Source organism: Miscanthus floridulus, chromosome 10, assembly GCF_019320115.1.
Source record: "Miscanthus floridulus cultivar M001 chromosome 10, ASM1932011v1, whole genome shotgun sequence".
Taxonomy (NCBI): domain Eukaryota; kingdom Viridiplantae; phylum Streptophyta; class Magnoliopsida; order Poales; family Poaceae; genus Miscanthus; species Miscanthus floridulus.
Window position 1 is genome coordinate 142,224,620 of NC_089589.1, and position 26,141 is coordinate 142,250,760.

Here is a 26,141-nt window from a genome sequence, read left to right on the forward strand (position 1 = left end):
GTAGTAAACCATCATATTTGTAATAAACTTCTTACTTGTTTTAGATTGAACATTCCATAACATGCCCTTTGTCACATGCTAAATTCGTTCAATCATGCCAATTTCTAGCCTTCAACCAAATGGATGCAAAATTTTCTGGGCAGACTAAACTGTCTTGGCCACCGGCAGAAAACGACCAAACTGTCTTGGCCACCGGCAGAAAACCAAAAATAGCCTGCGCGTGAAAGGCACCGGATATGGCCACCACGACCGCAGTAATTCACACACCACTGGAAATTGCAGGTTGCAAAACCAGTCAACACGTCACGAACTGGCTGGGAAAAGAAGAAACTGAAGTCAAATTCGTAAAAAGAAATATACATTCTTTCTGGCAGTACAAAGTTCTCAATGCTACTTAAATCACTGAACTGGCCGGGCTGCCAATTAGTCTATCATGAACTGCCCTTGTGGAGTTGACAGAGCATGGTGACAAACATGGCAACACACACTAGCATGCTGATAGGCCCACATCAAAATGTCCATGCTTCATACAACGACCGTGATTGTTGACGGGAAATCAAGAACTCAGAAGTGTTTTACAGCCTCGCGATGACAGCTTCGACCTCGGCAGGGGTGTAGAGGTAGTACTTGGGGGCAACCTTGGCGATATCGACATTGTTTGGGGTCACCTGTTTAGAAGAAGACGATAAGTTCACATTTAGATGAATGGTTCAACAGAGCTGAGCGATGGAATATGGAATAGTTTGACATGTCATACCTTCTCTTCCATAACCTGCTTCAGGATAGAAAGGGTTATGGTCTCCGCCTCCTGGAGGGTCAGTTCCTGCAATATCAGCAAGGCATTACTCTCGATTTTCTTCCACATGAGTAATAGTCGACACTATTTTTTATGGATCTGTTCTATGACATTGCAGTATGCATGCACTTCTACATTTTTTTGACAGCCATAAAGGAGGACTATTATCCTCCCATTTTTACATCCTTGTGGAGCAAATTCTTGTGATGTCATTATGTGTGAGTAGCATATTCAAAGATTCTAAGCAGCATTGCAATTAATCTACTGCTCTAGGACATTTTTCCCTGTGTATTGAGTTTACAAGACAATGTGCTTTGGTAGATAATTCCTTATAACTAGGGTTCACAGGCGGCACCTCTCTTTGGAACTGTACGATTTGTTGATAAGCTTAGCATTTATCATGAACCATACCTTGTTGTACTGCTCCTGCAAGGAGCTATCAGCTCCTTCAGAACCTGATCCAATTGCCTTTGCATTGCATTGCCAAAAGGTTCCAGATGGGTCCGTGTAGTATCTGAAGCACACATATGGTGAACCATGAGAAATTAAGTCCAGTGGCCTTGTGTAAATTGATTATGACAAGAAGATTTGCCTCACAACATAAAGAGATAAGGATGCCATGATTGCAAAATGAGCAACATATACAGAGGGGCCTGTTATAAGTGCCTGGTCTCCACTATATTCCACTAACTAAAATATATGCCTCAGCCAACATGTATACCGAATAAACTTATGTCTGGGAATTGGCTAAACTTCCAGTGGTAAATGAAGAAAATCCCCCCTAGACTTATTGAGAAGCAGGGAAAGAATGAGCACATAAAACCCCAACGAAAATTATTACTTAGGCTCAAAGTTGACCTTTTTATATATCACTTATGCTTGTTATAAGTAAAGACCTTTTCCACATATGTACAGAATGGAAACGTAGCTCAACTATAAAAGCGAATAACTTAGTTCAATGCATGATGTAGATAACCATTCGAACAATCTTGGTCACAAGTTCCATGCCTTCCTGTTTTTCCTTATTTTACAGGAATTTTACTTTAATTTCTGTCAAGGACACATAATGACCCTAGAACAAAACCACCTAGTAGACAACCATAGTTCATGTGAGTCAAACAAATGGTAAGCCCGCACTCTGCAGCAAAGAGACATCCACTAAAAAAGCGTTTACCATGACGATCTAAAAAGAAGCAACAAAAAGCAAATGTGATGCATGATATGATGATAGTAAAATGATTTTACAGAAGAAAACAGAAGTAAAGCAACCAACATTACCATGACAGCCTAAAGTGTAAAAAAAAGGCAACAAAAAAGCAATTTCAATGAGTTATACCACAATGATTTAGCATAAGAAAAAGAAGTAAATCTCCCCAGTTTAAGAAAAACATGGATTCTGAAGACTGCAATTAAAGAAAATCCAGTTCAGTGAGCTAAATGGATCAGCACTTACAAGCTAGGTCCATTCTCATCATGTCCAGCGATTAGGAGGGAGACTCCAAATGGCCGTGACTGCACAAACAAATAAGTACATCAGAACGCCCACTACACGATACATGAAGTGATTACAACTTAGCACACCCCTCGACGAGCTATTGCGATGGAAATATAAAAGTAGATGTGTGTTGCAGGAAACTGTGGCTGTATAAATGCTGTGAAAACTGAAACTAGTAGTGGGTTGGCCCTATCAAAATGGTTGGCAAATGGGGAAAGTTTTCGGTTTGTAGAACCTTAACAAAAACAATTCATAGGTCCATCTTCACCGTTAGGCCCTGATAAGATAATATTTACACATGAAAGAGACAATGCAGGCAAGATAGGTATATAACAAATCGTTTCGTAAAAGGTCATTAGTGTCTGTTATCTCTTTTCATATTCATTATGGGAGTAATAGGGCTGACCAGTGATAAGAACACCTAAATGTTGTACTGGATTCAATTGCCTCCAGTCAGAACATTTGAAAATAAAGATATTGGTGTAAATCCATCTTATATTCTGAAGTTGAAGGAATGAAATGTAATCTGCAGATAATTAATCTTGCTTCTTGTGTTCTGGAGGTTATAGTAACATAAATGAGGCTAACCATTGACTCTTCATCACCTTCGCCAAAGCGCAGAGCCAGGTCACAGATAGCTTGTGTAGAAGATTCTACGGTCATTGGCTCCCCATATGAGAACCTATGATTCTGGTTGTTATAACAAGTCAGGTCAGATTTAACAGATAAAGCTCGCAAACATGTGAATAATATGTACATTACACTGGAATGTACCTGGGTCTCAACACGAGCGTGCTCAACTAATGTTCTAGCATCAGCAATAAGTCCACTCATGGCACAGCCTATGTGCTCATCAATTTCCATGATTTTCTCCACACTGCTAGGTTCCTATGACATAAAAGAGCAAAGGAACACTGAATTCATTAAGAATTTATAAACATGAAACAACCTATAACGTGAAAACCATTCCTGTTATCATAGTGCAAAATTGCATGAAGTTGAGCTCAAAACTCTAAGATTGAATCATCTGGAGGTTAAAATGTTACAACAAAATGCAGTAGAATGAGGTGCTGCACAACTTTGTGAAAGAGAAGCTACCTAAAGATAGTAAACCATGTATAAGAAGTCATGAGAATTCAATCATAGACCAACAACAACAACAAAGCCTTTTAGTCCCAAGCAAGTTGGGGTAGGCTAGAGTTGAAACCCAACATGAGCCCCTAGTCACGATTCAGACCAATAAGAGGATATATATTCATATAAAAGTAAGTTCGGTGAGCAAGCAATGTTCCCAATTTAACATCCCAATGTTTGCCACCATAAAATCAAGCACTAGTACTGGCTAAGAAGAAGGAAAAGTTAACTCAGTAAGTACCAGCAGTGGCGAGGTCACACGTTTCTCGACGGCGAGAACAACGCCATCCTTTGTCTTCAACCCGATTGCAGTGGATCCCAACTGCAAGAGCAAAGGAAACAGCAACATAAGCATCACTTTGTCACACACAGTGACAAAACCCACATAAACCTCGCAAGTAAAGGCCTCGCAAACTGCACAAAATTCAGTATGGGTATGTGCAAGTGCTAGTCCTTGACCTACTTTCCCCTTAATAATGCAATGTCAATCTGGTGCTATTGAGGAAAAAAGAGTATGCCATCACATGCCAAGCCAAAATTGACACAGTAATAAACTGACTAGACACACAGAACCACAAACCTTCCACAATCCCAAACCTCAACTAGTAAAATCGAGTGAACCATACTCCTGAGATCATTTATAACACCCTCAACTCACAAATCCCAGCAATTCTGTTAATAAAATCCTAAAAAACCCCAACTGCCCCCCTTTCAGATTTGAGCTCACGCAACAACAGCCAACCCCACAAATCTAGCTTCGTCCTCACAAAAGTCCCCACCATCCCGCACAGGCACTCCACATCTCGGCGTTCCCACAGTTCAGATTCGATTGGATACAGCACGTCGCCCTCCCGCTACGAAGGGAGGCAGCAAAGAGAGAGAGGGGATCTCACCTTGATGGCCTCGATGGCGTACTCGACCTGGAACAGCCGCCCCTCCGGCGAGAAGGTGTTCACCCCGCGGTCGTACTCCGTCCTGCAAAGCAAAGACCCCAAACCGAAAATGCACCCCGCGTCAGCACACGACGCGCCGCCGCCGCCGGCGGATTTAATCCAGAGGGTTTAAAGGACAGACTACAGGGGGATCTGAAACCGGCCAGTCACCTCGTGAGAAACATCCTGTTGGCGACTCCGGTGACGGCGGACGCTGGACTCTGGTGACCTCGGCGCCTCTCTCTCTCTCTCTCTCTTTCTCTCCTCTTCTGCTTGACGAGAAAGTTGAAGCGAAGAACACAGGCGACGGCGGTGCAGGCAGGGCGCGGTCCGCCACGTATATGGGCCGCCCGCGCAGGACCGGACGCCTCCCAGCCTCTGGGCTGGGCTTCGTTTCTTGCTCGGAAAGAACTGAAACAGAGATTGGATCGCGGTCCAGCGACCCAGGGTCATCGTACTGTGATCAATCAAACGCGGGCCGACGGCCACTGGTTGGCCCATTGGACTGCGGCCCATGTGGGGTCCAATAAACCCTCCCAGCCTGCGCATTGCCGCTCTCCAAATTCTCCTCAGAGCAAACGGACAGAGCAGAAGAGGTGAGAGCGTCTGGAGCAGTTCCCAATACCTCTCCCTATCCTCGTAAAACGGAACCAACTCCTCTAACTCAGGAAGGACTACGTCCTGGAACATACTTGTGCCTAATGCCCTTTGTTTCTGATCGAGCGGCAGGAAGCAAACAGCCAATCCAGCGGTAGGAAACAAGCAGGAAGGCACAGATGCATCGGCCCATGTAAACGATGTGGCTCAAGTAGCATTGAGAAGCACTCCTATTTGATAAAAAAAAATAAAACGGAGGCACTCCAGATCTCGCCGGCTCGCCACCCACGCGCTCAGAAAAGATCGCCGCCCGCCGATTGTTTCCGCTCGCCACCTCCTTTGGCTTGGTGAGCAGGCCCCTGAGACAGCGACCTCTACTGACGTCGCTGGCTCCCTCCTCATCATTCCTATTCCTCGGCCCCGCAAAAGAGACGTGCTTCAAGATGGCCGTCGGCCGATTGCTGCTGGTCGCCGTCTCCCTCGGCGTAGCTGTGCTGGCGCAGGTGCAAGCTGCTAGATAGGCATTATTTTCATATATACAATGTCCTACTAGATAGGCATTATTTTCATCCAATGCCTTGTGCAAGCTGCCAAGGATCTTTAATATTTGCCTTGAAAAGCTTCAAATATAATAGGTGTATACAACTTGCTAGCTTGCAACAATATAGACGGTGGTCTCCTCAAACCTAGTTTAGGTAACTTTTTCGTGGAATCAAATTCTGAATTTAGTTCATTGTTCCTTTTCCCTTGCACCACCTTTTCAAATTGCTTAAAGAACCGGATGATATCAAAATCAGATTTGAAATGGATTTTCAAGTCATTGTTCAAACTCTCACTCAATTGTGTACTTCTCATTCCTAATGTGAAGACATCCTTCATGTAACATTCAGCCAATTTTTCTTTCAACTTGTATATACTGTCCAACCAAGTTTGCTTGCTCACCTTTTGCCTCATGAGGTCAAATTTTTGTTCGAATTCTGTCATGTCTTCGTACTCAAACATGCAGGCACTAAAATCTGATAGAATACTTAAGCTTTCATTTTTCTCCATTTCCTTCTCTGTTTTCTTCTTTTGTTTTTTCTTCCCCTTTTCCTTCTCTTCATCCTTATCTTCATGTAGATGTTTGATAGCATTTTGCATGATGTGGAAGGTGCATAATCCATGCCATGCTTCCGTGAACACTTCTACAACTGCCTTTCCCATTGCTGCATCCTGATCTGTGTAAAAAGTTTTAGGCTGTTGTCCATTATGAGCTTTTAGAAAGGTCTCAAAAAGCCACTTGAAGGATTCAAATGTCTCATCATACATGAGAGCAGCACCAAAAACTACAGTTTCTCTAAAGTGATTGAATCCAACAAATACACCAAAAGGTCTACTCTCCTTGTTTGTTCTCAAAGTAGTGTCAAAACTAACAACATCACCAAAATGTGCATAATCCATTATCATTTTAGCATCAGCGCAAAATATATTGGCTATTTGTTCTTCACAGTCCATTTGCAATGCATACTGGAACGATGGATTCTCGGCAATTTTGTCTCGAAAATACTTCAGCATACTACCTACTTGTTCGTATGCCATCTCTCTTTGGCGCTTGGTCCGCAAATAATTCTTCTGGTCACGAAGGGTGAAGCTAAGATTAAGTGGACCACCAACTTGGCGAGTAGCTAACTCATGAGCAGCTTTTGGCCCAATTCCTGCATTATCTGCTGTTTCAATTTCAAAAGCTTGTAAATCTGAAATTTTCTCTGTGACACCATTAAGTGTCAGGTTTCTGGCAGGTGTAGTGCATGATTATGCCCCAAAACAAGCTCAGACACTTTCAGATTTCTATTCTTTCGATCCATTTTCAGATTCACGTGGACTTGGCAATCGGTCCTAGTTTGGGCTCAAGGGCATTTTGTTAGATGATCTCTTTTGTCCGGCAATCGATGACCCTCATTTACACAAACAAATTTGCATGATGTAACCTTGCCATCGGATGGTCTTTTGTTTGTATACCTTTTCCTGACATCAAAGCCTTGCTGTCCACTATAGCTAAGTCAAAATGCCCATGCTTCGTTCGAACTTCCAAATTCCATGCCAACGCCAGGTGGCATGTCTCTAACACAAAAAACCATAACATGAGTAGCGGAGTTGTGCAATTGCAGAGAAAAATCTTTTACTAATTTCAGATATCATGCCAAACAGAGTAAGCAAAGAGTAGCTATACATGGGATTGAAATAACAAAATCCATTTCATGTCAAATAACAAGTAATATAGAATATAGAGAGGTGTGTTACTCACTTGTTTGGATCACGATTCACTTTGTTAGCTTCTTTTCTGGTGGCCTCTTCCTCCATCTCCGTGGAACAGAATACAAGAGCAGAGCAACTCGTCCCTCCAGCGTTTGAGAATCGGCCTCTCTGTCAATGCAATAATCTGGCGATCACTCCGGCACCTCCGTCTGTGCGGTCCTCTCGCAGATCGCGCTCCTTTTTTTCTCGGCCGTGCGGCCGTCTGCGCAGTCCGCCCGCGCTTTTTTTCTCGGCTCGCGCCCTTTTCCTCATCGCTCTGCTCGGCTCGCGCCCTTTTCCTCGTCGCTTGTGCTGCTAGACTGGGCCGCAGCAGGCTTATGGGCCAACGTCTGTGCTTGTAGAATAGTTTGCGTCCTACCGCTCAATGAGAAACGAAAGGCATCGCTGCAAGTACGTCCCAGATCTTTGTAAGTTAGACGAGCCTGTCATATTGGGAACATATATGTTTTTTTCTTGCTCCAGAGTTTCCCAATATCTCTCTTTTGTTTTATGGCTATCAATATTTCCCTCATCTCCCTTTAAAGAAGGAGGAGATACAACTCCCCCAATACTATAACACTACCAGAAACCGGCACTTTGCCGAGTGCCGGAGGCTTTGCCGAGTGTATTTTATCGGGCACTCGGCAAGCCGGTCTTTGCCGAGTGCCAAATAAAATACACTCGGCAAAAAAAAACACTCGACAAAATGCGTCTTTGCCGAGTGTCTTTTTTCTGGCACTCGGCAAAGATGTATTTTGCCGAGTGCTATTTTTCGGCACACGGCAAAATGCATCTTTGTCGAGTGCCTGGCACTCGGCAAAGATGTATTTTGCCGAGTGCTATTTTTCGGCATACGGTAAAATCCGTCTTTGCCGAGTGCCTTTTTTCTCGGCAAAGATGTATTTTGCCGAGTGCCTTTGTTTTGGCACTCAGCAAAGAGGCATTTTGCGTGTGCATTTTTTTGCACTCGGTAAATCAGTTTTTCAAAGCAATTTTTGAGGCCCTAAACGAATTCAAATGAAAAACTTTTCAACTACAAAGTTGTATAACTTCTCAAGATCTATAAAGTTTGTTTTGGTTATTTCTTCATTTGACAAAGCAACAATAACGTTGTTCATAAAATCTACATCTCTCATATTAGTTTCATGAAAGTAGAAGAGAGATGTATAAGATTTGTGAACAATGTTACTACCACCATGTCGGATGAACAAATGACCAAAATAAACTTTGTAGATCTTGAGAAGTTATGCAATTTTGTAGTTGGCAACATTTTGATTTGAAATCATCTTGTCATGCAAAAACGACGTTTGAATTTGAAAATTTTAAAATTTGAATTTTTCAAAAGACCTCGGATGGAAAAACTTCCTAAATGAAAAATGTAGATCTCCAAAAGTTATGAAACTATGTAGTTGACAATTTTTTGATTTGAAATCATCTTATCATGCAAAACTACGTTTGAATCTCTTAAATTTGAAATTCGAATTTTTCAAACAACCTCGGATGGAAAAACTTCCTAAATAAAAATTGTAGATCTCGAAAAGTTATGAAACTTTGTAGTTGACCACTTTTTGATTTGAATTCGTTTAAGGCCTCAAACAAGCAATTTACTCTTAGTTTAGTATAATATATGAGGATAGATAACGGAATCTAGACACAAGTGACAGTATAGTGCAGTAGTAGAGCAGTAGACATACGAGGGAGAGGTTATGAGTTCGAATCCCGCCGGCCATGTTAGCCGCGAATTTAGCGTAAAAAATGCACCGACTTCGTTGAAGGACGGGCGGGCACTGGCTGGTGGCGGCCTTCCCCGAAAAAAAATTTGAAAAATTTTCCTATTATTTTTGGGTTTTTTTCGCATTTTCATTTTCCGAGTGTAAATCTTTGTCGAGTGCTTTTCCGGCACTCGGCAAAGCCGCCGACAGCTCCTTGCCAAGTGCAGCACTCGACAAAGGCTTCTTTGTCGAGTGCAATTGTATTCGGTAAAGCACGTGCCTGCTGTAGTATAAGGACCATCCCAAATACTAATTTTTAGTTATATTTTCTCTTACACTCACGTGAGATCCATCTTTTATATAGATATTAGGGAAGATATATTAGAGTACTGTTGTAAATATAGAAAGTGATATTAGGCTACCCAGTACCTAATCGGGGGAGCTGTATCGGCGCTTGAGATGCTCTCAGAGAAAAAGGAGAAGGCCATGTCGGCGGCGCAGCAGAAGGCGGCGGGAGCGGAGCAGGAGTAGGAGGTGGAGCACGGGCCATTCCCCATCGAGCAGCTCCAGGTACGGACCCGGCTCCCTCGCCCCAGCCCAAACCCTACACGGCTTCTTGTTCCCCTCGCCCCGGAGTGGGCGGCGTTTCCGAGGTCAAGGCGGCTTTCCTGAGGCTCCGGCTCCGCGTTCCGCGCGAGTAGGGAGTGGAGGTGGGCCTCGTCGCGGGTTTGGGTTTGGGTGTGGGGCTGGGTTCTTTGCCGAAGAAATGGGTGGAGCCATTTTTGTTTTGTTGGTGTAAAATATGTAAACAATTTACATTGCAGCTTCCATTGGACCAAGGTGGTGGTGAAGGAAAGACTCTGTACATTGATGCAGAGGGTACGTTCAGACCACAAAGGCTCCTGCAGATAGCTGACAGGTGATACCTTAGCTGCAATTTTTTAATTATTATAACATAAATTTGATCGCTAAACATGCTCATACTGGAATCTAGGTTTGGGCTTAACGGTGCCGATGTGCTAGAGAATGTGGCTTATGCCAGAGCTTATAATACAGATCATCAATCCAGACTTCTGCTGGAGGCAGCTTCCATGATGATAGAAACAAGGCAAGTCCAACTTATTGTTTTGAGTCCACATGTGAATTATATGTTACTTTGAGCACATAAGCATGCTTTACTTTCTATCAGTTGTGCACTAGGTAAATAAATTTAAATTAATTTGGTTATTTTTGGCTTATGAATCAAAGGGGTCATGCCTTAGCTATAGTACTGATCCTTTGGGCCCACATAGGTTCCATGTAACATTAAAATACAAATGCAGCTCTCGTATTGAACTGGACTTCGCTACTATTTACAACATTAGTGTTGTCCGTTTTCACTCTATGTGCATTGTACAAGAATATCCCAAATTTATTCATGACATGTTGCGATTCATATGAGCTAACTAGCTAAAACATAAAATGGTTAATCAGCTGTGGTATGTTTATCATATCAAACCTTTCATTACATACAGCTTATTAATTGTATGCTATGGTTTGTCTGTAGGGATATACCAATGCAGTGTTTGCTACTTAGTCTAACATGAATACATGATGTGCTGCTTCACGATCACGTTACACTAGGAAATGAAAAAACCAGCTAAATTTGACACTGCAACTGCTACTGTCAATCAAAGTGCATTTTGTCAATTCTGCTTACTCTGCCACTGTCTGTGTTCGTTGATTCTCAGTGTATATTTGTTGTGAAGACTAGTGATTATGGGGGGTGGCTTGGTAAGAATTTCTAATCTGAATATCTACATTTGCAGGTTTGCTCTCATGGTTGTTGACAGCGCCACAGCCCTGTACAGAACTGATTTCTCAGGAAGAGGGGAGCTATCGGCTGGGCAAATGCATATGGCTAAGTTCCTGAGGAGCCTTCAGAAGTTAGCAGATGAGGTTGGTATAAGTTGTTATTATTTTTTTATCTTAAAGAACACCAAGTCTTTTCTCTTTATGGTTTTTGTTTTAGCTTTCAGTCAAATGAAAATGCCGATTGTTTGCTTTTCTTAATTTGATTTGATTGATCATGGCAGTTTGGCGTTGCTGTGGTTATCACCAATCAAGTAGTAGCACAAGTGGATGGCTCTGCTATGTTTGCCGGACCGCAGATCAAGCCAATTGGTGGTAACATCATGGCTCATGCTTCCACAACAAGGTACATTATGCCAGTTATCACAAGCTAACTGGTTTTCTCCAAGACCCAGGTTGTGTTCTGTTCCTATCCATATTGTTTCTTAAAACTGTCGATGCTGTCTCCAACTCTCCATCAGGCTTGCTCTTCGCAAGGGAAGAGGGGAGGAGCGGATTTGTAAAGTAATAAGCTCTCCCTGCCTGGCTGAAGCTGAAGCGAGGTTTCAGATAGCTTCTGAAGGTGTCGCAGATGTCAAGGATTGAGGCCGTCATATCTCTGCTTGCAGTGCACAGTGGCTTCGTCTCCAATGGTTGTCTGCTGTCTGCTTTGTCATTCCTTGGGTCAACTGCTGAGTTGCCCTACCTTGATTTACAGAACACTAGCCTTCACAGATGCGATTGCACATGTGACTGATCCGAGCATCCTGTTGTAAAAAGAAGCGATGCCTGTTGTCCTGTTGTGTGTTGCATGAGACCTGATAACTGAAACAAATATTGATATACAATTATAGTTATGATGTATCAAATGTCAGTTCAGTTCCCATTTTTGTGTTCTATTGTTCAATTATCACAGCAATTGCCGGATGTGCACTGTGTAGATAATAACTCACAGAACAATGACCGATCCTGATAAAGTAGTAGTGAATATGACAATATGTGACTCTAGTTGACACGACCTTGAGTTCTTGACTGTTGGTGAAGGTTGCATTGTGGTGACCTTTGAGTAGTCTTGCCCTTTGTATGTATATTGGCTGTTGTCTCATTATTTCTTCAGTTAATAAAATGTTACCGTTACGTTGGACATTATGGGCTTGTTTGGATCACGCCATGGCAGGCAGCTGATCCTAGCCCCGGGCGTCCAAAAACGGACGACTGGGAGCCTTGCCTGGGACAGGCAACATCGGTGGGGAGCCATCCAAACACGCCCTACATCCTTTTTTTTTTGGTGTGTGTGTGTGTGTGTGTGTGTGTGGGGGGGGGGGGGGGGGGGGGGGTTGGGGATTCAATTCGCTAACCTTGCATGGCAAAGGAGCTGATTTTAAAATTGACTCTTGTGGCAACCGGAAATGAGCTCGTGGTTCATTTTCGAGTTGTATACTGGTATTACTGGTTGCAGTAGACGGCTGGAACCTCTGTGTTTCCGTGGATTATGTGCAGCAGAGTCACCATCACAGCTACACGCTACGATGGCGTTGACAACATCTTGATGCAATGCCATGGGCCCCCACTGGCCATCACTGTTACGTCCAGTTTAATGCTGCCTCACAATCTTATCACATCAGCCGATACAGAAACCAGCTATTTGTTGAAGTGTTTTTCATTAACTCTGCCTGCCAATGCTTTTTTGATGTATTCTTGGACATTTCCATATAGCTGTTGCCTGTTTTCAGTATATGTTTATTATGAAGACTAATAATAGCAGACCTAGCTGTTGTTCCGAATCTCTACATTTGCAGGTTTGCTCTCATCTTAGACAGTGCCAGTGTGCCACCTCAGGATGAGGGGAGCTATCAGTGAGGCAAATGCACATGACTAAGTTCCTGAGGAGCTTTCAGAAGTTTGCTGATGAAGTCAGTTGTAAGTTAGCATTCTTTTTTTTTTCATTGAGAAAATTGTAGCCTTTACCTTTATAGATATGTCTTAGCTTTCGTTCAAAAGAAAATTCTGTTTACACTTTGTTCGATTTGCTTAATTTGATTTTATTAGTCACAGCAGTTTGGAGTAGCTGTGGTTATCACCAATCAAGTAGTAGCACAGGTGGATGGATCTGCTATATTTACCGGACCGCAGTGCAAGCCCATTGCTGGTGTTTCGTTCAAGCATTTTATTTTCGCTGTCGTAGCTCCCTTTCCTTTTCTCTGTTCTCTTTGGGCTCAGTTTTTTTCGTCCCTAGATCATTTTTGAGGAGATTTGTTGCTAGATCCCTTTTGGGCCTTGGGATTAACCTGTATTGTGTCACCATGACCCTAGGATAATCCTTGCCTATTTATATGTGGTTGTATCCCTGTCTGATAATTAATCTACACCTTCGTGCAATTATCTTGCTCTCGGTACTGGTACCAGTGCCACCACCCATCACCACCAACTCTCCAATGCTTAAAGGATGAATTACAGAAATTCTGTTTAAAAGCAAAAAGTGCACTTTATAAATTATCTCGAGGAGCCATTTTGGTGATGAACAGTCCTTAGTTTCTCATCACTGTTATGACATGTAAAATCAACCAAGTATCGCAGCCGTAGAACCACGAGTTGCTGCACAATTACATACCCAAAACTAAAAGTACCTAACACTTAACAATTATGTGCAATATGCATGGTGTAGAGCGACGATAGGATATACAGTACCAAATTTGCATATGGCCCACATTCCATCTCCTACAGATTCAGGAACAACTATGCACCTTCAAGTTCACTGAATCCATAAAATACGAAAACACCTCCTGATCCATACCTGTTTGGCCTGCCTGAAGCCTGCTCGCCTACTGCAGTGTTGCACAGGAAGTTCACTGCCCTGCCTTGTCACTTGCACGCAGATTCTTAAGCACACCAAAGGGTTCCACGTTCTGTTTTTATGGCTCAAAGAAACTGCAAGCTGATAAATTGGAATGTAAGGGGACTTAATGACAATGCAAGGCGCGACGCCGTCAGTGAGCTAGTTAGAGATACCGGCGCTACCATAGTATGCCTGCAAGAGACCAAACTGCAGCAGCTCGATGCACACATAGTAACCCGGACGGTTGGACAATGCTTCGCGAATTCTTTCGATGTACTACCAGCTGTTCAGACGATAGGGGGCATCCTGCTGGCAGTCAATGAAAACTACTTCGAACTATCCAACGTCCTTCTGACCACGCATGCAATCACAGCAACTATAACCATGAGGGCCACGAACACTCAATGGCAGATCACGGTTGTTTATGGGCCTCAAAGGGATGATGATAAGATCCTTTTCCTGCAGGAGCTCAAAAACATCCCCGCGCCCAGTCATCAGCAGTGGCTTATCCTTGGAGATTTTAATTTGATTTACCAGGCGAAAGATAAGAATAACACAAATCTCAACCGCCGCCTCATGGGCTCCTTCAAGGCGACAATTGATGATTTGGGGCTCAAAGAGATTAAGCTAAACGGCCGCCGTTTCACCTGGACCAATGTGCAAACCAACCCCACAATGACTAGGATTGACAGACTTCTTTGCACTCCAGATTGGGAGCTGCTCTTCCCATCGTGCTTTCTCCACTCCCTCCCATCTCTCATGTCAGACCACACACCACTGCTACTCCACGGCGCACTTGATCATTTCAACAACAATTTCTTCCGGTTCGAAAATTTCTGGACCAAGATGGAAGGCTTCCACGAAGTGGTGCAAACTGAATGGGGGAAACCACTCAACACCATGCTACCCATCAAGCGTTTACACATCAAAATGGCTAGACTTGCAAAGGGCCTGAAGAAATGGCGGAAAGAGAAAATAGGAAACACAAGACTCCAGCTAGCCATCACCAAAGAGGTCCTCCTTCAGCTAGAAATGGCACAAGAACTCAGGCCACTCTCAGATCAGGAGAACGAACTTAGGAAACGCTTAAAAGCCCGCAGCACCGGCCTGGCTGTAATTGAGAAGTCACGGATGAGGCAGAGGTCCAGGCTTACCTATATCCGCAGTGGTGACGCCAACACAAAACTTTTTCACATGAAAGCCAATGCACGTCGGAGAAAAAATTACATTCACTGTCTACAAAAAGAGGGTGGGTTAGTCTTCTCCCAGGATGAAAAAGAAAAAGTGGCCGGGGATTATTTCAGCGAGCACTTGGGCACCTCTACAGCAAGGACCTTGTCCTTAAATTGGCAGGCGCCGGGCTATACTCTAAGAAACCTACAGCAGCTGGAGCTACCATTCACTCAGGACGAAGTCCGGCGTACTGTCCTTGAGATGCCATCCGAGAAAGCCCCGGGGCCTGATGGCTTCACGGGGGCCTTCTTCAAGGCATGCTGGGAGATAATCAAAGACGACTTATTGGCTGCGATCAACAATATCTTCCAATTGCATTCCCAAGGCTTTGAGTTAATGAATTCGGCAAACATCGTCTTGCTTCCAAAAAAGACAGACGCCTTGAGAATCACGGACTACAGGCCAATTAGCCTCATGCATAGCTTTGCAAATTTTTTTGCAAAACTCCTGGCCAACAGACTCGCCCCCCACCTCAACTCCTTAGTCTCCAACTGCCAAAGTGCGTTCATCAAGAAAAGAAGTATTCATGACAACTTCCTATATGTACAGTCAATGGTGAGAAAAATGCACAAGGAAAAGATGCCCACACTTTTCATGAAGCTCGATATCCACAAGGCTTTCGACACGGTGAACTGGAGCTACCTACTGGAGGTCCTACGCGCTCTTGGTTTCGGCCCACGATGGTGTGAATGGGTATCCATCCTTTTCCGCACAGCCACGTCGAGGGTGCTGCTCAACGGCCTGCTAGGACCGAGCTTCCACCACGCCAGGGGGGTTCGCCAAGGCGACCCTTTATCGCCAATGCTTTTCATCCTCGCCATGGATCCACTCCAGCGTATTCTTGAATTCGCTACTCAGATGGGCGCCCTCTCCCCGGTCCCTTCATCCACGGCCAGATGGAGAACCTCCCTATACGCAGATGACGCGGCTATTTTTATAAACCCTCGAAAGGAAGACATAGATGCGATCAAGGTGATTCTCTAGGCCTTTGGGAATATATCAGGCCTCCACATAAATTTGGAAAAGAGCTCCGTTCACCCGATTAGATGCGATGAGATAGATCTAGACCATGTTCTAACCTCCTTTGCAGGGATCAGGGTCTCTTTCCCTTGCCGTTACCTTGGCCTGCAGCTCCACACGTGTTCGTTACGGAAGGTACACGTCCAGCCGCTCATCGAGCGGATCGGCCAAAGATTGCCTGGATGGAAAGGAAAATGGCTGAACAGAGCCGGTCGCCTCGCCCTGGTTTCATCCGTTCTCTCAGCAATGCCAACTTATCATCTAATGGTATTCCCATTGGCGGCTTGGGCTCGAAAAAGCATCGACAAAATTAGAAGGTCCTTTCTCTGGAAAGGAGAGGAAAACGCCAATGGGGGGCACTGCCTTGTTAATTGGCCGACAGTAACTAGGCCAAAGGACCTCGGGGGGCTTGGAATACCTGACCTTAACAAGTTCAGCAGGGCCTTGCGCTTAAGATGGCTGTGGCAGGATTGGGTGGACACTTCTAAACATTGGGCTGGAATGGAACTTCCCTGCAACGATCTAGATCGGGCACTTTTCAATGCATCTACGAGAGTCACAATTGGTGATGGGCAAAAAGCTCGCTTCTGGCATGACAGCTAGCTGGACGGTGAGGCTCCAAAGCATCTTGCGCCCAGTTTATTTGAATTAGTGAGATGTAAAAATAGGTCAATCCATCTTGAGCTCCGTAACAATGGCTGGGTCGCCGCTCTGAGGGGCCAGATCACTACAGCATCGCAGGTGGAGGAATTCATCTCGTTATGGATCAGGTTGCAAGATATCCACCTAACGCCGGGCACTCCAGACACCATTACCTGGAAATGGACAGCCAACGGAGCCTATTCCACCCGATCGGCCTACAGAATACAATTATGTGGTTCCTACAGAGCATTTCGGAGTGATCTCATATGGAAAGCATTCACTGAAAACAAGTGCAAAGTATTTGTCTGGACCATGGCGCGAGAGAAAATCCTCACTGCGGATAATCTACAAAAGAGAGGTTGGCCACACCAAGACCGATGCGCCCTATGCAACGGCCCGTTGGAAACGTGCCTCCACTTAGCCTTGCTTTGTCCGTTCACCAGAGCAGTATGGAATCTCATTCTACATTGGGAACACTTCGATGCGAGCATAATCCTCCCGGCCGAAGATCCAACCCATTTGATCTCGTGGTGGGAAGAGGTCCAATCCAAGATAACCAAGGATGACAGAAAGCGCTTCAACGGCTTGGTAATCTACACCGTCTAGAACATTTGGAAAGAGAGAAATAGAAGAATATTCACAAACACCCACGAAACGGCAATGCAGGTGGCCTCAAGAACGAAAGAGGACATCCTTCAGAAGAAGATGGCTCATTCTTGGGGAGAGTAATCGTCCTAGACGACTGTACAATTTTTTTCACCTCTTTACCCGCTTGTCCTGCTCGGAGATCTCTACAGCTCTTGTATATAAACTCTCTTTCCTATCTTAATAGAAAGGCAGAGCTCCTGCCATTGCGTGTCAAAAAAAAAAAAACAAATCCCACACCAAAGCCTACGCTAGCGAAGAGAATCAAAATAATGTCATCCTTATGGGAGGTCTCCGGATGTGCTTCCCTTGGAGTATGTGGAGTGCCACATTGTTTTGATAGAGGAGGTCCACAGAGCCCCACATTGCCATCAAATGAGGTATTCTTGAATGTTACAAATTGACGCGACTGTGGTATCCTTCCTTCCAATTGGTTGTTGCTCAAGTTCAAGATGCTAAGGAAGGTTAGGTTGGTTAGCTTTTGTGGTATCTCACCTGATAGCATGTTTGAAGAAAGGTCCAATGACTCCAATGCAATCATGCCACCAAGCTGGTGTGGAATTTGTCCAATGAAGGAATTGTGAGACATGTTTAGCTGATGTAGTGAAACAAGCTTTCCAATTGCCCCCGGAATGCTACCCTCCAATGCATTATCAGATAAGTCTATTGATGTGAAGGTAGTCAAGATCTCCTCAAACGTCATATCTAACCCTTTGTATATTGTTATTACAGTTCGTTGGAGAAGTCCCTTCGTTTGATATTGTCCTGTATTGTTATACTTCTCCATTGGTTTGAACAATTGAAACCATTGTGGATGCAAATTGCCAGAGAAGTTATTTGAGGCTAGATCAATAATTTGCAACCTCGGGAAGTATTCTCCAGGCATTTTATCTTTTGGATAATCTATTGAACCATGGAACCGATTGGATCTTAGGATAAGAACACGAAGATTCAAATGACCCACTAGCCAATATGGAAAAGTATATGTAATTTTATTCCTTCCCAGGTCAAGGACCTCTAAGTCACTACAGTTATAGAGGGCCCTCGGAAGATGACCTTCAATATTATTGCCATGCAAATCTATAGCCTGGAAAGAACAATCGCTTGAAATATTGTGAGGTAACACTCCCTCAAAGTCATGCTGGTATCAGTCCTCTAAAGTTGTTAAATGATAGATCAAGGAACTCCAGGTCAGATGCTTCACAGACTGAAACTGGTAAATAGCCACTTATATTATTCCTGGACATACTAAGAGAGTTGGTGCCATTAAGATCTAAAGTGAAGTTCGGGAGAACGGAAGAGAATGAATTGTTTGAATAATCCAAAGCCCTAGCTGCTGAGCTTGGCATAGGAACTTGTCCCTGAATCCTGTTCGAGCTAACATCAAAATTCTCCAACAAATTCCTGAATGGGATAACATAGGAAGTAAGTTGCATACCAGTGAACACGTTGTATGAAAGATTTATACTTGTAAGGCTACTGTTCCATCTATCCCATATCCAATTTGGTATATCTCCACTGATATTATTACATGAAAGGTCCAAGGATTTCATGTGATTAAGACGCATCAAGAAATTTGGTAATTTGTTCATACTGCAATTAGCAAGTCCTAGTTCGGTAAGGCCCGACAGATAGTCAGATGAATAGTTAGTAACTTCACCATCCGTAATGGAGGGCTTATTGTTTGAAAGAGCCAAATGAGTGAGGTTCTCTAACTCCAAAATGATGCAAGATCCACTGAACCAATCAAGTTGTTGTCAGAAATATCGAGATACCTCAAACGTGTCAATACAAAGAATGATTGAGGAATTTGCCCTGTCAATTCATTGAAGGATAGGTCAACTGAGTACAAGTGTGAAGATACCACATTGAATTCTTGTATTGGTCCGGAAAGGTGGTTCCCATTAAGATTCAAGTTCCGTAATACGGGAAGAGTGAAGAGAGATGTTGGAATTTCACCTGTACAAAGTAGAGAACTACTTACATTTCAAAAAAAAAGTAGAGAACATCAAAATTGGTCAGGTAAAATTCGTTCAATTCTTCAAACATATACCGACAACTTATTATATTGACATGTTTGTTCAGTAGCAACATTAGAAAAATGTTTTCAGTTTACAATTTTTCTGGAAAAGAAAAAGGGATCCATATATGTATTAAATAAAGAAACAAAATGTATGTGGATGAAATGCACATTCAGTGATAAGCATGAACGCGATGGTATGAACCAAGTGATTTTGCACTACCATTTCAACTAAATACAATCTTATGCATAAAAATAGAATGAGCAAGAAACACTATAATTCAATATTTTCAATGCATTATGATATTAAACATGAAAAGCATGCCCACGCATACACTAAAATTTTGAACAGAGAGGAACATAGCTAAATGTACTAGACCATTCACCAGGATAAGACTAAATCACCGGTTATGATTCTCAATCCTACAGTATATGTAACATGTGGTTAGAGCGGCATGATGAATATTCATCAATATCTATGATATGTGAAAGAATAAAGGGTTGTGTATAACGCGAGGGATGTATTAAATTGAGTCTCTTGGGTGGTATTTATAGAGTATAAAGAATTGGAAAGCAAGACACACCTCCCAGGACACATATGGAAATACTGAGTTCCAATCTTAACTACCAAATATGATGTAACATGCCTCTACAGTCATAGTTAGACCGTTGTGGATAGTCAGACTAGAGAATAAGTCACAGATTAACATCCCCTGTTGTCTTAGCAATGTCGCAATGCCAATGTTGTGAATGAAGTAGAAACTAAAGAGTAGATAATGCGCACAATAACCCTTTTTGTCACTAGAAGTAGCTGATCGAAGGTCAAGGTGGCCCAAGTTGAAGACATGAAGGGAGGTATGGGTCTAAAGTATCAATAGAGGCACATGAGTACACATATTCACCAACTTTCTGTTGACATCTACAATAGGACGTCCGATGAGTTGATCGAATGGCAAAGGTACAAAAGGCTTCTCTAACTTATCAATGAGTGCTCCAAGTAATCCTTCATCAACATTGGAGACAATCTGCCAGAGGTGGTGGAAAATAGGAACTAACTCATATCGATAGTGAGCATTATTAGGATTGTCAACATGAGTGGCACCATCCTAGATAGGTTGCGACCAGGAAGATGGCTTGACCACGAGCGTTGTCATTCTTGCCCATGTAGCGACAACCTCGTTCTTGGGAGAGTCGATGGTCGAGGGATCGACACATAGGGCAATGCAATCCTGATGCCTAATCAGGAATCAAAGAAAACACATGACAAAAAACACTAGCATTTTCTCGTGCACAGTGCCAGGCACCTCTAGCATTACTCCCTCCATCGAGTCCATCCCCTCTATTCTCCGTTCTATTGTCAACCCATGGGACCCCAAAGAAAATTGAGAGGGAGAGAGAGGACAGCTTAGCAGTTGTGTCCCCACATTGGCATATCTCCCCGCAGTTGCGGTAGCTCAATAAGAGTAGCAACGCTCGGAGAGATGCCTGGTGGACGACAAACCTTTATGACAGCAAAACCACTAACATTTTCCGATGCATAGTGCTAGGCGCCTCTAGCATTACTTCCTCCGTCCCATCTATTCTCCATTCTATGGTGAACCCATGGGGCCCGAAAGGAAATTGAGCGGGAGAGAGAGGATGACTTAGTAATAGCATTTTTGTAATTTGACCCTTTTTTAAAAAATGTTCACGTCTACACCCCTGTGTGACGTAAACTCAACTGTAAACTCAACTTTGGACCCAGCTGTCGGTGCCATGTCTCACGGCGCCGAAGTAAAACGTCTCAGCGTGTCATGTCTGGCCCTGATTGGTCCCCACATTGGCATGTCTCCTCACAGTTGCGGTAGCGATAAACCTTGATGATGGCAGTGAGCATAGGTGGGACAAGGTGGTGCGATGACTTAGCACAAGCACCCCAATAGAGAGGTAGATCTAGAACCCGACAATGCAGCATGGTGTCTGTCGACGAAATATGGTCGGCAGTCTACCTAGGGGTATGCCCAAAGTAGTAGATTATCGGCAGACAGATGCGCAAGCTACAAACAAGATGGTGACGCAAGACAGACACGGGGTTTTATCCAGTGACGCTCGAGATTTTTTATCGGGTTTAGCTTTTTTCGACCATGGGCTATGATATCTTGGAGCTGGCTTGCAGCCGGCCCGGCTCGTTACGAGCCTGCGCTCCCACATGTTCCAAGTTCACTGGAGATACAACATATAAGGCCTTGGGCCTTACTCAACCCAAAAGATTAGTCTGATAGGTGAGGGTTCTCCCACCTTATATGTTGTGCTCTCCCACTATCACTATACGATGTGGGACTAAACCCCAACAATCTCCCTCTTAGTCACACATCGGGGTGCCCCGCCATATGTGACGCTCGAGATTTTTTATCGGGTTTAGCTTTTTTCGACCATGGGCTCTGATACTAATTGTTGGAACCGGTGGTGACCACCGAGTTCTCGATCTTGGAGGAGTTGCTGCAACCGACGCCCTCCCAGAGGCAACAATCTGTCCCAGCTTGCCACGATGGAAGGGTGGTGATCGAGTATTGATCGAAGAGGAAAGACTGCTTCAGTTTGAGAAGAACATCAGCCTGATCCGGACGGCATAGGGAAGGAGCAGACTGGTGAGTGAAATTGGCATCAGCTTTGTGGGCGATGGAGGTAGCGAGTGAGTGGAGTTTTAAGGACGAAAACGGTCGAAAAACTCGTAAATTGTTTTCTACTTTTATATTTGAAATACGAATACGAAAGCGAAAACGGTAAAGTCGGACACGAAAACGAACCTGAACTTACGAAATATCGAGAATTCCGAAAACGAACCAATTCGAGCGGATTTATGTCGAACACGGTCGATATACGAAAACTCAATACGGAATACCGACCCGTAGGACCAAGTGCATGACTAAGTACGTGCATGATCAAGTTCAAGTGCATTTCATAATTAACAAGTGCATTATCCTTAGTCTTAGGTATTTAACACAATAGCCGATACATAAATACAAGTCTAGAACAAGCAATTAGTAGCTAGCAGGATAATAGAAATTAAAATTAGATGTAGCAACTAGCATACCATTTTAGAATCTGAACTAAAATTAGATGTTATAGAAACATGAACTCGAACTGAGTCAGGATAATTTTATTAATCTTTTTGGAATAGATGTAGTATTTTATTTTAAAGATTTATTCAGATTTTTCTTTTGAGTAACAAAGATTTATTCGGCTAAGGCAAAAACTATCGAATGCTTCGCAGGTGGGGGTTAAACCGATGAGCTTGATGGGCTATGGCTCAGGTGGGCTTTCGTGTAGATGCTGCTAGCTTCCTGCCATTTAGCACCACCTCGTGAGGTGAAGGGAGATGAGGTTGGGCGTCGTCTATAAGAGAGGGTAGCTAGCCACCAGTAGAAAGAACGCAGCTGCGTGGTGAGCAGCCTATAATTGGGCTGTATAACCTGTGCAGTTGGCCAAATTCAGTTTAAACCGAATTTTGAATTCAGTATATTTCAAATTAAAAGTAGAAAAGTAGAAAACGGTCGAAAAATGTCTAAACCGTTTTCTACTTTTTACATTTGAAATACGAAACATCTGAAATGCGAAAGCGAAAACGGTAAAATCGGACAAGAAAATACGGATTCGATCGGATTAAATATAGAAAACGATGTGATTCGCTTTGGAATGGTGTTGGATAAGAAATAGTAGCAGTGCCCAGCCAATGGAAACCATTTCTGCTATGTTGTGAGGATACGAGAAAGGTCATGTGCTTAGACCTCCAAAAGCGTGCAGTTATATTTAGTAATGTATTTGTCGGATACCACAAGAAGGGGTACCCTAAGCAGGAACAAAAAATATTGCTTAAACCTTGCAAAAATCAAAGCCAAAAGACTACCGCCGGGTCTCTGCAGAATTCTCCGATTCGCTCGAGGCCTTACGCAGAGGCCTCATACGAAAGGCCAAAAGCGCCCCGCCGAGGCCCTCTCGCCGAGACCCTCTCGCCGAGGCCTCGCCCCGAAAGGCCTCGGATGGGATGCCAATTCTCCGATTCGCTCGAGGCCGGGCTCGGCAAACATACTCGTAACCTCTGTCCTGACCAAACTCCTCTGACGAAACGTCACGTCCAGATTAATGCGCCCAACTACTCCTGCAAACGTCAGCCGCACTCAGGTACAGTACGAGCAGAACGACCGACGGGACAGGGGACCAGGCGCAACAGGGGTTACCTGCCACTGTGCTTATCACTGTGCTACCTAACCCCTGTGCTAAGGACAAAGCAGCATGGAAGGTCAAGTCCATGTCCCTGTAGTCTCGGAAACAGCAGGAGAACCCAACTGCTCGTTCTACGCCTCGTCCGAGACCCCCCGGCAGGGTCTCAGACATACTATTCCTTCTCCGCCTCGACCGGGGCCGTGCTCGTCCCGCATCCTCGTCGTCTCCGCCTCAACTGCCCCTCTGGCGGGCCGTCCCATCCATGTAAGTACCCCTGGTTGCGCCTACGTCAGCCACAATTGGCAGGGCATAGCAATAGGGGCGATGGGACGGTGGTCAAATCTCCTTTTTTACCATTCTCCACTGACGGTGCAGGGACTACCGTGCTTTGCGGACACACACCCTGCACTTTTCCACCTAAACCGGGTACGACGCTGACCACCGAGACCGCCGCATCGTACTCAGGTCACCTCCCAGGCCTCGGCAAATCAGGCCTCGGCGCGGTTGGCCACAAACACCTGTCAGGCCTCGGCGAACCACCAAGTCAAAAATTCACAAGGCATGGCATGTCACCTACAGAGGAGGCCATGCTGACTAAACATCAACGAGGACCCCTACGACTTCAACAGCCTCAGGCATGACCGGCATGACGCACCAGTGATCAAGTACCAATTGCCATTCCCGACACTGTGCTGCTACAGGAATAGGCCATAGTACTGGATCTTCCTTCCTCGCTAAGGCTCCACGTGTAGCTCTCTCATGTACTCCTGGCTCCCTCCTTGTGGCTATAAAAGGAAGCAGCTAGGGCCATTTCTATGGATCGAGACCACGCCGGCCCTCACGCGCAAAACGCACTCACTCAATTCACGCACGCTCCCACGCTGCCTGAGAGCAATGACTCAAGCAGCCCGCACCACTCCACACCGAGACCTAGGACTAGCTCCCTCTCTCACCCAGCTTGTAACCCTCTACTACAAGCACTTCGGTGCAAAGAATACAAGATCGATCTCCTATACTAGACGTAGGGCACCGATTGCCTGAACCAGTATAAACCTTGTGTCTCTTTGCATCACCATCCGGGATTAGGGGCACGCAGTTCACATTTACTGGTTGGTTGAGGACCCCCCCAGTTCGAAACACCGACAGTTGGCGCGCTAGGTAGGAGAACTCCTGCGTGTAAGCGTGATCGTCCCAACAAGTTTCGGATGGCTGACCCCATACATCCACTACGTCTTGGCACGGTGGTCTGTTTTGAGAGCCTAGAGTTCATGGCTCTAGGATGTGAGTACGATATGGTACTCCTCACACCCAGAGCCCCACCGGCCGGCAACGACATCGCGCATCGGCAGCCTAGGCACAGGCGGCGCCCGGGCCGCCGCTCTCATCACGCTCGCCAGGCACGACGCGAGCGGGACTACTCCGACACCACGCGAACTCAGGGCTGCGCGCCGCACTCCGCCGACATCCCTTGCCCGGCTATTGGTATAGAGTCCCTGGCTAGGGACCTGTCTAGCCTAAGCCTGGGCAGGGGAGAGAAGCCAGTAGCGTGCAGCGATGTCCCATCGTCAAGCTCTGCCCCACCACTCCCTGAGGAATCGACTCAGGTGGAGCGGAGCCTAGCGGTGGCACCATCCCCGTACCTCTTCGGGCTGAAAAACATTGCCGCCGCCTACGCTTTCGCTTACGCCTCCGCGCACGCGGAGCCCTCGGGACACCACCAATGATTCGCCATCGACTTCTCCACCACAATCTTGACCCACACCCACACTGAATCCTAGGAGGAGGAGAGGCATGGGCCGGAGCAGACTTCTCCGGGCTTCGTGACCCTGAGGCTATGCGCCGCTTCTTGGCCGCAAGCGACTACTGCTTCGACCACTCCGACTTCGATGACGAAAGCACTTACGATCCCACTCGAGAGTGTTTCCACGTCGGGCTCGGAATGCTAGGGGCAAGTGACGAGGGTGAGAGGGCAGGCAACCGGTCCCCACTCCGCCAAGGGGCGGGCGACACCACACCCCCGCTCGTTGAGTTCCGGGCGGCGCGGAACGTGAACATCGCCCCCGGGGATATCCGACGCCTGGACCTGGAGCAGCTCCGTGAGCTCCAGGCAAAAGTCGACCAAGATCGACTCCTGCTGCAGCAGCTCCGAGACACTCTCGAGCAGGAGCAGCAAGGCCGCGGTGACGGCGGAGGGGCCCGGTAGAGGGCCCACGACGTACACCGCCGCATCAACAACGACGAAGGAAGTGAGCAACCCCCAATCTTCAATCACGCTAGCCAGAACATCGCGGCGGCGGCGATGCTAGTCCGAGCGATGCCCGGGCCCTCTACCACGGAGGGGCGATGGGTCTGCGGCGAGCTCTGAGACCTTCTCGAGACCGCCGCAGAACAGCAGGCCGAGAGCTCCGCGTCTCGGCGACGTGAGAACATCTCGAAGCGGCCCTCGGTACATGATCGCCTCAAGGCCCCCCTCAGTCCACGACTGCCTCAGCGATCGACGCGAGGCGCAAGAGGACCACGACATGGTCAGCAGGCGACGATGCCACGACAACGATGGGCTCGCCCGAGGTTACCACCCACACCGAGGTGGCCGCTACGACAGCGGAGAGGACCGCAGTCCTTCTCCTGGGCCGCCTGGCCCTAGAGTCTTCAGCAAGGCCATCCGCGGCGCTCCATTCCCTGCTCGGTTCCGGCAACCGGCCAATCTCGCGAAGTATAGTGGCGAGACCAACCCCGAGCTGTGGCTGGCTGATTACCGCCGGGCTTGTCAGC

The 26,141-nt window shown here is 45.5% G+C and overlaps 3 protein-coding genes and 1 pseudogene across 3 annotated transcripts; 1 reads left to right on the plus strand and 3 right to left on the minus strand.

Annotated features, from left to right (window-relative positions):
• Positions 1 to 338: 338 nt before the first annotated feature.
• LOC136485925 (proteasome subunit alpha type-5-like) lies at positions 339 to 4,659 on the minus strand. The gene is made up of 9 exons (XM_066482724.1): positions 4,529 to 4,659; positions 4,319 to 4,400; positions 3,667 to 3,747; positions 3,066 to 3,179; positions 2,880 to 2,981; positions 2,250 to 2,308; positions 1,208 to 1,310; positions 758 to 823; positions 339 to 668 (listed from the first exon to the last, which is right to left on the minus strand). The coding sequence occupies exons 1-9, from the start codon at positions 4,540 to 4,542 to the stop codon at positions 576 to 578; spliced, it is 714 nt and encodes a 237-aa protein (XP_066338821.1). The 5' UTR covers positions 4,543 to 4,659; the 3' UTR covers positions 339 to 575.
• Positions 4,660 to 5,554: 895 nt separating this feature from the next.
• Positions 5,555 to 9,497, minus strand: LOC136489866 (protein FAR1-RELATED SEQUENCE 5-like). Its single transcript, XM_066486386.1, has 2 exons — positions 9,370 to 9,497; positions 5,555 to 6,725 (listed from the first exon to the last, which is right to left on the minus strand). Exons 1-2 carry the CDS (start codon positions 9,495 to 9,497, stop codon positions 5,555 to 5,557), a joined length of 1,299 nt encoding a protein of 432 aa, XP_066342483.1.
• Positions 9,376 to 11,607, plus strand: LOC136485926 (DNA repair protein RAD51 homolog A-like). Its single transcript, XM_066482725.1, has 6 exons — positions 9,376 to 9,510; positions 9,765 to 9,859; positions 9,935 to 10,048; positions 10,749 to 10,878; positions 11,016 to 11,137; positions 11,253 to 11,607. Exons 3-6 carry the CDS (start codon positions 10,032 to 10,034, stop codon positions 11,374 to 11,376), a joined length of 393 nt encoding a protein of 130 aa, XP_066338822.1. The 5' UTR covers positions 9,376 to 9,510; positions 9,765 to 9,859; positions 9,935 to 10,031; the 3' UTR covers positions 11,377 to 11,607.
• Positions 11,608 to 17,094: 5,487 nt separating this feature from the next.
• Positions 17,095 to 23,456, minus strand: LOC136489867 (receptor like protein 22-like; annotated as a pseudogene).
• Between the last annotated feature and the right edge of the window lie 2,685 nt (positions 23,457 to 26,141).

Bases quoted from the DNA above. Each gene is read 5' to 3' on its own strand.
- LOC136489866 (XM_066486386.1), bottom strand. From the start codon at position 9,497: ATGGGGAATGGCCCGTGCTCCACCTCCTACTCCTGCTCCGCTCCCGCC. The intron at 6,726-9,369 runs GTACTGGGTAGC...TACACCTGCCAG, and splicing joins GATACAGCTCCCCCGATTAG to AAACCTGACACTTAATGGTG.
- LOC136485925 (XM_066482724.1), bottom strand. The intron at 3,748-4,318 runs GTGAGATCCCCT...TTGCTCTTGCAG, and splicing joins ACGCCATCGAGGCCATCAAG to TTGGGATCCACTGCAATCGG. The intron at 669-757 runs GTATGACATGTC...TCTTCTAAACAG, and splicing joins AGCAGGTTATGGAAGAGAAG to GTGACCCCAAACAATGTCGA.
- LOC136485926 (XM_066482725.1), top strand. The intron at 10,879-11,015 runs GTTGGTATAAGT...TGATCATGGCAG, and splicing joins TTCAGAAGTTAGCAGATGAG to TTTGGCGTTGCTGTGGTTAT. The intron at 11,138-11,252 runs GTACATTATGCC...ACTCTCCATCAG, and splicing joins GCTCATGCTTCCACAACAAG to GCTTGCTCTTCGCAAGGGAA.